General features: G+C 48.6%; 2 protein-coding genes across 2 annotated transcripts; one reads left to right on the forward strand and one right to left on the reverse strand.

The window, feature by feature from the left end:
• Positions 1–3128: 3128 nt before the first annotated feature.
• On the forward strand, positions 3129–5444 carry LOC128200749 (uncharacterized). The gene has a single exon (XM_052895105.1). The coding sequence runs from the start codon at positions 3129–3131 to the stop codon at positions 5442–5444; it is 2316 nt and encodes a 771-aa protein (XP_052751065.1).
• A 4044-nt stretch (positions 5445–9488) lies between these two features.
• Positions 9489–10634, reverse strand: LOC128200750 (uncharacterized). The gene has a single exon (XM_052895106.1). The coding sequence runs from the start codon at positions 10632–10634 to the stop codon at positions 9489–9491; it is 1146 nt and encodes a 381-aa protein (XP_052751066.1).
• Between the last annotated feature and the right edge of the window lie 160 nt (positions 10635–10794).

Raw genomic sequence — 10794 nt, forward strand, 5'->3', positions numbered from 1 at the left:
GGTTAGGGTTAGGGTTAGGGTTAGGGTTAGGGTTAGGGTTAGGGTTAGGGTTAGGGTTAGGGTTAGGGTTAGGGTTAGGGTTAGGGTTAGGGTTAGGGTTTAGTTGGGTTTAGGTTTGGTCTTTAGGTTTGGGTTTCGGTTTGGGTTTGGGGTTGCGGTTGGTTTGGGGTTTGGGTTTGGGTTTGGGTTTGGGTTTGGGTTTGGGTTTGGGTTTGGGTTTGGGTTTGGGTTTGGGTTTGGGTTTGGGTTTGAGTTTGACACAGTTTGGGTTTGGGTTTGAGGTTGAGGTTTGGGTTTTGGGTTTGGGTTTAGGTTTGGGTTTGGGTTTGGGTTTGGGTTTGGGTTTGGGTTTGGGTTTGAGGTTTGTCGGCGGGTTTGGGTTTGGGTTTGGGTTTTGGTTTGGGTTTGGGTTTGGGTTTGGGTTTGGGTTTGGGTTTGGGTTTGGGTTTGGGTTTGGGTTTGGGTTTGGGTTTGGGTTTGGGTTTGGGTTTGGGTTTGGGTTTGGGTTTGGGTTTGGGTTTGGGTTTGGGTTTGGGTTTGGGTTTGGGTTTGGGTTTGGGTTTAGGTTAGGTTAGGTTTTTTTTTTTTTTTTTTTTTTTTTTTTTTTTTCCTATTTTCGTTGGTTCGCAGTGGTATGATATATTAACATATGCGGTAATGATCGCTAATTTCTTATCTATGTGTTTGCGCTGATGTCGACGGAAGGGAGAGCTTCCGCTATTAGATACGTGAGCTTCTCCCACCGTGGACGTTTGCTAATGAATATGACAAGGTTCCCACATAGGCCCCTGCGGCAGCGGGAATGGCAGACGCGATTTGATACGGCTATCCATACACCACATCCGCAGGATTACTCGAATGTCAATGGGGGAACAAGGTGAATTGATGATGATGAATGTGGTAATGATGAATTGACAGCTATATACACGGACGATGGAATGGAGGTGAGGCGAGTGTGATAAATGTACTAGTGGGAGGTGAAGACTTGTGAAGGTGAGGTGATATTAATTAATTAGTGGACGCAAGTAGTCTGTCATGATCTTAGTTGGCCGTTGAAAGCTTTAAGATTGGTGATAATGTGTTTAGCAAAAGTGTCGAATGAACTGATGGCCGATTCGTGTTTTAACAATTCTAATATGTTAAATGGGGGCAATCTCAGGTTGTTGCAAAGCAAGACATGATTTAGTCTCTTCGGGCTAAATCTGGGGCAGTGTTCTAGAAGATGTTCAAAAGTCTGCGTAGTGGAATCATCACAGAGACAAGCGTCGTCAGCGGCTATGTTGAAGCGATGCAAGTATTGCTTTGTATAGCCGTGTCCTGTTAATATTTGAGTAAGATGAAAGGAAGTTTTGACTAGCTGTCTAAATCTGGTAATGTCAGTTAATTTAGGGAGAAGAGAAATCGTATGACGACCTTGAGACGAGCTCTCATATCTTGCTTGCCAAATACGGTTGTGTTCAGCGCGGATATTATGCTTGACAAAAGACATGGGATAAGAAGCATAGGATAAAGAGGAGTGTGAAGCGGCAGCGTGTTTCGCCGCAGAGTCAGCCGCCTCGTTCCCGTCTACGCCTATATGTCCCTTGACCCACACGAAGCTAAACGAACCGGATGTGCGCGAATGGATTTGTGCATGAGTTTGTGAGACCAGAGGATGCGTATTGCTTCGATCTTGCAATGCGGCGAGGGCCGCTTGGGAGTCGGTTAATATGGTGATATGTGAATGTGGGTGGAACGAGTTAGCCCACGTGCAAGCTTTAAGGATGGCGAGAAGCTCGGCCTGGAAGACCGAGCAAGATCGATGGAGTTTAAACTTCTTAACAGCGATTTGCTTATTTTCAGAATATGCGACGAAAGCGGCCCCGGTGTCAGAATTCTCCAGCTTACTTCCATCTGTATAAATGGTGAGGGATGACTGTGAAGTGGTGAGAGAGGAATAAGGAAGCGAAGTGATGGAGACTCTGACAGCAGGGTGGAGTAACTTATGAGGCGGGGTGGGACGCTCAAGAGGCAAATCACTGTGTGCAGAAGATGCGTAGATCCTGTGAGTCGGGTTTGCTCAAGGTGATGGACTTCGAGAACTTTAAGGTCCAAGGGAGTGAGTTCTGCTAACGCGATCGCTGCAGTAGTGGACACAGTCCTAAACGCCCTAATAATTCGAATCGCAAATCCTCTCCTGCATACTCAACAGTCTCCTCTTGATACCTTTCTTAAGAGCCGCTTGCCCCCATACACCAGCAGCATAGGTGATAATCGGCTCGACGACATGCTGGTATATAGTTCTGACGTTTTCGGGGTGGGCTCCCCAGGTGGGACGACAGAAGAGACAGAGTCTGTTGAATATGCGCGTGGCTTTGTCGATGATGAGCCGTACATGCCTATTAAATGACAGTTTTTCATCCAGTGTGAGGTTAGGTTAGGTTAGGTTAGGTTAGGTTAGGTTAGGTTAGGTTGGGGTGCTGGGTCGGAAAACCTCCAAGAGTGCCCTGGCTCATTGTACGGTCACTTGTCCTGGTGCGGATACGTCCGGCGGGAACGGTGGCTGACAATGGCTGGGGCCTGGTGCATCCTGGGCAACGGCGGTAAGTGACTTCTCGCTGTAGAGATCTCACTTACCGACGGCTAATATTCCGACAGAGGTGGTGAGCGGCGAGCCCAAGTTATGGGGTTTGTCGTGTTTTCGTTGGGGGCGGGTTTTGTTCCGCGACTTCTCGTAGTGGGAGTGGTCGGCGGGCCCGGTGAGTGCTTCGTTGCGCAATCGGGCTGGTTTCAGTGCCACCGCCGAAAAACCGTAATCCCTCGCGAAGGTGTGGTCATGTTTCGCACCGGAGTGAGGGGACTTTGGAAGTTGGCTTAATCGCCTGGGCCGCGAGGAGTAAACCTCTATAAAAATCCTCTTGTGTAAGCTTCGGTGCCTGGCGATGCATAGTTCGTTGTGCGGTGCACGCTACCGGACATCATAAGTTCGGTTAGCGTGTTCTGTGCCGCGGGCGGGTCGGTGGAGTATCATCGGCCGCAAGGGCACCAACCTCGGGGTATCTGCCGCACCCCGTTGTATGTAGGCCGCACGCAGAAGCAGGGGGCTCCCCTGCGTGTGAAACCTTTCCCCCATACTCGTGGGAACAAGTATGGATATATCAAAAGCAAAACCCAAAATTGATGTCGTGTCCGAGAAGGACGGTGAGAAAGTAGTGCCTGAGAAGGGCGGAGAGAAGTTGGTGCCCGAGAAGGGCGTAGAAAGTAAGAAATCGGGGCTAGAACTCCTGAAAGAGTGTTCGGTGGTACTGGGCGAAGATGTTGGTCTCTTAGGTCGTCGTCGTACTCGCCATAGTCTGTTGAAAGCGGTTGCGGGCGAGATCGACTGCGGGTCTACGCGGTCGAGCTCGTGTGCAACCCCAACTGAGGAGATGGAAATGGAACCGTTGCCGTCTACGTCTGGTCTCCGCTCCTGGCGTAAAAGACACATTGCCGAGTCTGACACAGACTCTATAGTTGAGGATGAGGGCGATGTCCAGTCCGCCCGCAAAAGGTCCGGCAGCCCTAGAGTGGGGTCGAGAGCAAGTTCTCGCACAAGGAAGAAGGAGGAATGTCGGCGGCAGTTCGGCTACCGATTCTTTGAGGACGATATAACCGGAGCGGTCCCTGGGGCGGGTGCTACCAAGTCTGGATTGCCTCCAGCGACGGCCCTGGATTATCATGAGAGTGACTTCTTCTCCTCTGGGGATGAAGCGTCGGATATACAGTCGGAGTCGGATAGGCCGACGGCGTCTGGCGCCACTGCCACTGCCGCCGCCGAGAATAAGAATAAAGTGGCCGAGGAGGTAATCCGCAGGGCGAAGTGTCTCGTCCACCGGCAAGCGGATGCTCTCACCGATGTTGTGAAGAAGGCAGGGAACCTCAAAGGGACCACCATAAGGACCCTGAAAGAGGGTTTGGCCGGGATCACACAGGTTGTGGACACCTTGGAGGGGGATCTATTTCCGACGTCGGTCTCTCCACTGGTCTCAAAGAACCTGAGACTTGAGCAGGAAGTCGAGTACCTGCGTCGGCAGTTGGCCGAGGCTCGTGCTGCCAAGCCAGCTGCCAAGCCAGCGGCCAATGCCGGTATCTCGGCGGATGTTGTCCCTGTCGTAGGGAGTGAGGCGAGCGCGTTCCGCGCTCAAATAATGAGGGACGTCGGCGGAATCGTCCGCCAAATGGTAGGGACGCTTATGAAGGAGGTGAAAGAGATGATCTCTGCCCTCCCCTCCACTGAGAAGGTGTCGTCTGCGTCTGCGGTCTCCACGCAAACCTTGCCAGAGGCTGGAACAATGGCGTCAGATGTGCCCGACCCCCCTAGAGTCGGCGACCGGGGTTCTCTTCCCCAGTCAGAAACGGGTCGGGCCAAGAAAAAGAAGGCGAAGAAGACGCCCGTCACACCGGCGCCCTCTGGACAGCCCGAGTCGGTAGCAACAACATCCGCTCAGCCGCCTGTGCAGGCGACCGCGTCCTCCTGGGCGACGGTCGTAAAAGGAAAACGGGGCAAGACCGTCAGTGTTCCCGAAGGGCAGCCTGTGGCTGTCAACCCTCCGGTGACGAAAGCCGGTTCGGCCCCCTCGAAGAAGGCAAAGAAGACGAGCGCACCCTCGCCTTCTAAACTGAAACCGCCCCGCTCCGCGGCGGTTATTATTACGTTGGACCCGGAGGCGGAAAGGGAGGGTGTCGCGTATGCGAATGTCCTTGCGGAGGCCAAGAGAAGGATCGATCTCCGCGCATTGGGGATTGAAGATATGCGGTTTCGCACCGCGATCACCGGCGGTAAGGTTCTAGAGGTTCCAGGTGCTGATGGCGCGGAGAAGGCCGACGTTCTGGCGTCGAAGCTCCGGGAGTTCATCCCGGAGAATATGGCCAAAATCTCCAGGCCCGTAAAGTCCGCGGAGATGCGGATATCGGGCCTGGACGACAGTGTTACGTCGGAGGAAGTGGTCGCTGCGGTTGCCCGGGAGGGTGGCTGTCAGGTGGACCAAGTGCGAGTCGGAGAGGTTCGACGTACTAGATCTGGGGTGGGCACTTGCTGGGTTAAAGCTCCATTGCAAGCAGTTAAGAAGATGACGGTCGCCGGCCGAGTTCGTATAGGCTGGGTTTCGGCGAAAGCAGAGCTCCTGCGGCAGAGGCCGCTTCGGTGCTTCCGCTGCTTGGAGGAAGGACATGTGCGGGCATCCTGCAGTCATGAGCAGGACCGCAGCGGTCTATGTTACCGCTGCGGAAACGAAGGCCATAAGGCGGCGATGTGCGCGGTCGACCCAAAGTGCGCTGTGTGTTCAGCGCAGGGCCGGCCGTCGGACCATTGGGTGGGGTCCAAGGCCTGCACTCCTCCTAAGAAGCGTAAGAAGCAACCGGTGAAATTGCCGAACCCAGCAGGCCGGGTGAGTGTGGAGGGAGAGGAGATGGAAACGGGCAGGTAGTCCCGCCCTCCTCTCCGGCGATAATTACATCGCCACAGGGCCGGGGTGACGACTGCGGGGGCAGTCCCACCCCATACCAACATGGCCCTGGGAAGTCGCGCGCGCATCCCCGCGCGCTTCCCCTAGACGGGGGTGGGTATTCAACATCTCGTACCCGCCCCAAACTGAGTCGGGGCCCGCGAGCCGGTGCGGGCCAACGCCGTTGGGATCCCGGTGGACTACGCAAGGGAACCCGGGTCCCCAACATTAAGGCGCGGCGAGGGAATGCCATGTGGTTTTTAGCCGGTAGGAGTCCGGCAGTATTCACACCCTCCCCCGGGGGTGTGTCTCTGCATGAGGCATTTTCCACATGTAAAAAAAAAAAAAAAAAAAAAAAAAAAAAGGTTAGGTTAGGTTAGGTTAGGTTAGGTTGTTTTTTTTTTTTTTTTTTTTTTTTTTAAAACTTTGTTTTCTGTCGCTGTGTTTTAATGCGACAACCTTCTAGCCTGTAAATTTGATATCTGTGTATTTATAACAATGTTTTCTTTTTTTTTTTTTTTTTTTTTTTTTTTTTTTTTTTTTTTTTTTTTTTTTTTTTTTTTTTTTTTCCATATATATTTTTTTGTTTTGTGTATATATAAAATTTGATACTGCGATTTATTATATAAAACTGGAAATTGAGATTAATATCTATACCATGTATAACTGAAAACTGCGAATTATACATTTTTAAATTTAGTAGCTAAGATTTAATATTGAACATATATTGTTATTATTGTTGAACATATTATTCCACTATATAAGTTTATGTATATATAAAATTTGAGATTACAATTTATTATATAAAACTGGATATTGCGAATGATATCTATATATAACTGAAGAATTATGTTTATATAAAATTGAAAAGTACAAATTTAGTCTTGAACTATTTGCATAAACCTTGTAGACTTTATCGAATAATATTCAGTCACTATTTTACGCCATCTCGTTCGCTGCGAGTCTCAGTGAACTGCAAATTCTAAGTGTGTATCTTGTTTGCCTTTTTATTTATAATGTTTGCAATATATATTCTTTTAACATAGGTATTCTTTATGTATGTCTTAGTTTTATTTATGCTATTTAGATTTTCCTTTTCTTGGGCATTTGTTATCATGACTGTGTCAACTCCCTTAGCAGTAGAGGACAGCAGCTCTTGCTATGCCATCCCATTTCTGCCAGTCGGGGCAGTCTTGACTGTACGATGGATGCGGCTCAAGTTCTCTTTTCGCTTTTTGCAATTGCAACACTGGGGAGTCGAGTTCCTATTGGGGCATTCTCTAGTGTCATGTTCTAGGGCACAATAACCACATCTGGTCTGTTCTTTGCATTCAGCCGCCCTGTGATTGTAGCCCATGCATTTGTAGCATTGAATCAGAGGCGACTGATCTACTGCCGGTACTGATTGGAGGTCGATGTAGAGCTTTTGCCCCTGAATTATTTTCCAGATGGACGGTGAAACTTCCAGAATTACATTTTTGAATTCCTGGGTTCTACCTTTAGTCCTGCGTAGAACCCTGACCTGTAAGTTGGGAGGAAGGGATCCAAGCAAATGACGATTTTGACTAATGACCGCCTTCTCAATTTGTGAATCTGTAAGACTGTTTATGACTCCAACAAGCTTAATTTGTGGAAGTCTATCCTTCGTACTTCTGGCCGATATTTGTGTGCACTTTTGGCGTATCGCCTCTTGAAGTGCACTACGTTCCTCTTGGGATCCGCATGCCATGATCACCTTTTGATTTTTAATCTTTGTAACTCTATTAACACCGATGCCTAGATCAATGACGTTTACGTTTTGCTTGACTTGATTTATTACGTCCTCAGACGTTTTACTGGGGTCGGCCGATTCAATCAAGACCGCATAGTTCGGTTTGCTCAGAGCATCGGCATAGCTTCTAGGACGACTCGGTTTATTTCTATTGACCTGATTGCCTGGTTTGGTTTTTGTGACAGGTGCTGTAGTTGCTGTTGACGGATCGACTGGCTTCTTGGAATTTGGTCGCTCAGCATAGTCACTGATCGCCTTAGCATTTTCTTGAACTTTTGTTCGGACTTCTTCGATTTGCTCTTTGATTTCGATAATAGCAACCTCCGCATCGAGTGCAGTGCCTTGTTCATGCATCAAAGATATGACTTCCTCGTGCCTGGCTTCTCTCATATCTAAGATGGCAGTTTTCGCCGTGGAAATATCAGCTTTGATGGCTTCTAATTTTTCCTCAAGAATCCTATCTAATTCTTCTCTGGTGACGTGTGTTGTGGAACAGACGTTTTCCCGCTTACTCAGCTCCTCCCTTAGACTGCGAATCTCCTTCATAATGGGGTCGAGAGCTGCAGCTGTGAGTCCTGAGTTAAGGCCTGTCCGTCCACCTCCACCGTTTTTGTCCGATTTCTTTATATCTAAGAGGGCCTTGATTTCACTAAGCTCGCTGCGTACACACATGAGCTCCTGTTCGCGTGCAGCGGACTCTGCTTCCATTTCCTTTAAATAGCTGGCCATGAAGTTCCCGGCAAGCCGAGCAATTTGATTTGCTGAGTCAATGGCTTTGTTCCTCATATCGGCAGAGACGGATTTAGCCTGCTTTAGGGTGCTGACTATGTTCAATGCCAGAGTTTGCACTCGTTCAGGGCAGTCGGCCCCTTCTACTGTAACATTCGACTGAGTACGTTGGGAGAGAGGTAACGAAGTAACTAAAGAACTGTGATCGGGAGCGCTATCGAGGCAGCTACGGCTGGAGGGATCGGAGTCGGATATTGGTTTCCACATTGGGTGGAAGTCAGTAGACGAGGTGCCCGGAGCAGCTAGAGATGCCTGAGGGGACGCAGAGTCCGCTTTACGCGCCTCAGCTGACTTTGACGGCAAGTTAACGGGTCGCCTAACCGGTGACCGTGCTAGTAACATTTTCAAGTTTTAGGATAACTGGGGGAGAAACGGTGAGTAAGAAGTTGGCGGGGGGGCTGCTGAGAAGCAACACTATCGATTTCAGAACGAAAAAGAAAATAAAAATTTTTTGTGTCGAAATTTCCACCTTATAGAGTCAGAAAAAAAGGGCGGGTGGGCGGGCAAATTTTTCGCAAAAGTGCTCCGATGTGGACAAGTGTGGTGTCTATGCACTCGGGACGGAGCGCACAGCACTGGAAAAATACTAGAAAAATTCCAAAAGCGATAGGGGGGGAGAAAATTGGGGAGAACTAGTGAGATTTCGTGTAGGTAAAAAGTGAAAATTGAAGGGGTTGACGGGGGTAGGGGGGTGATAGGTAGATGAGGGACAACAGGGAACGAAAACTAACTAATTCAACGAGAAAAAACGACGCAGAAAGACAATTTTCTTAAGATTTTTTGCGATTTCTTTATAAAATTTAAACTACTTGCAACAGGGGGTAGAAAGGGGTGAGGGGTGCAGAAACGATTTTAAACTGTAGGGAGCAACGAAACAACAACTTTGACAACAAGAGACAGCGAGAAAACAGCGAAATTCCAGAAAAAATTTTTTAACTATGATATGGGTTAGGTTAGGTTAGGTTAGGTTAGGTTAGGTTAGGTTAGGTTAGGTTAGGTTAGGTTTTTTTTTTTTTTTTTTTTTTTTTTTTTTTTTTTTTTTCCTATTTTCGTTGGTTCGCAGTGGTATGATATATTAACATATGCGGTAATGATCGCTAATTTCTTATCTATGTGTTTGCGCTGATGTCGACGGAAGGGAGAGCTTCCGCTATTAGATACGTGAGCTTCTCCCACCGTGGACGTTTGCTAATGAATATGACAAGGTTCCCACATAGGCCGCTGCGGCAGCGGGAATGGCAGACGCGATTTGATACGGCTATCCATACACCACATCCGCAGGATTACTCGAATGTCAATGGGGGAACAAGGTGAATTGATGATGATGAATGTGGTAATGATGAATTGACAACTATATACACGGACAATGGAATGGAGGTGAGGCGAGTGTGATAAATGTACTAGTGGGAGTTGAAGACTTGTGAAGGTGAGGCGATATTAATTAATTAGTGGACGCAAGTAGTCTGTCATGATCTTAGTTGGCCGTTGAAAGCTTTAAGGTTGGTGATAATGTGTTTAGCAAAAGTGTCGAATGAACTGATGGCCGATTCGTGTTTTAACAATTCTAATATGTTAAATGGGGGCAATCTCAGGTTGTTGCAAAGCAAGACATGATTTAGTCTCTTCGGGCTAAATCTGGGGCAGTGTTCTAGAAGATGTTCAAAAGTCTGCGTAGTGGAATCATCACAGGGACAAGCGTCGTCAGCGGCTATGTTGAAGCGATGCAAGTATTGCTTTGTATAGCCATGTCCTGTTAATATTTGAGTAAGATGAAAGGAAGTTTTGACTAGCTGTCTAAATCTGGTAATGTCAGTTAATTTAGGGAGAAGAGAAATCGTATGACGACCTTGAGACGAGCTCTCATATCTTGCTTGCCAAATACGGTTGTGTTCAGCGCGGATATTATGCTTGACAAAAGACATGGGATAAGAAGCATAGGATAAAGAGGAGTGTGAAGCGGCAGCGTGTTTCGCCGCAGAGTCAGCCGCCTCGTTCCCGTCTACACCTATATGTCCCTTGACCCACACGAAGCTAAACGAACCGGATGTGCGCGAATGGATTTGTGCATGAGTTTGTGAGACCAGAGGATGCGTATTGCTTCGATCTTGCAATGCGGCGAGGGCCGCTTGGGAGTCGGTTAATATGGTGATATGTGAATGTGGGTGGAACGAGTTAGCCCACGTGCAAGCTTTAAGGATGGCGAGAAGCTCGGCCTGGAAGACCGAGCAAGATCGATGGAGTTTAAACTTCTTAACAGCGATTTGCTTATTTTCAGAATATGCGACGAAAGCGGCCCCGGTGTCAGAATTCTCCAGCTTACTTCCATCTGTATAAATGGTGAGGGATGACTGTGAAGTGGTGAGAGAGGAATAAGGAAGCGAAGTGATGGAGACTCTGACAGCAGGGTGGAGTAACTTATGAGGCGGGGTGGGACGCTCAAGAGGCAAATCACTGCGCAGAAGATGCGTAGATCCTGTGAGTCGGGTTTGCTCAAGGTGATGGACTTCGAGAACTTTAAGGTCCAAGGGAGTGAGTTCTGCTAACGCGATCGCTGCAGTAGTGGACACAGTCCTAAACGCCCTAATAATTCGAATCGCAAATCCTCGCTGCATACTCAACAGTCTCCTCTTGATACCTTTCTTAAGAGCCGCTTGCCCCCATACACCAGCAGCATAGGTGATGATCGGCTCGACGACATGCTGGTATATAGTTCTGACGTTTTCGGGGTGGGCTCCCCAGGTGGGACGACAGAAGAGACAGAGTCTGTTGAAT

Source organism: Galleria mellonella, unplaced genomic scaffold (assembly GCF_026898425.1).
Source record: "Galleria mellonella isolate WM207_F2 unplaced genomic scaffold, CSIRO_AGI_GalMel_v1 utg266, whole genome shotgun sequence".
NCBI classification, from domain to species: domain Eukaryota; kingdom Metazoa; phylum Arthropoda; class Insecta; order Lepidoptera; family Pyralidae; genus Galleria; species Galleria mellonella.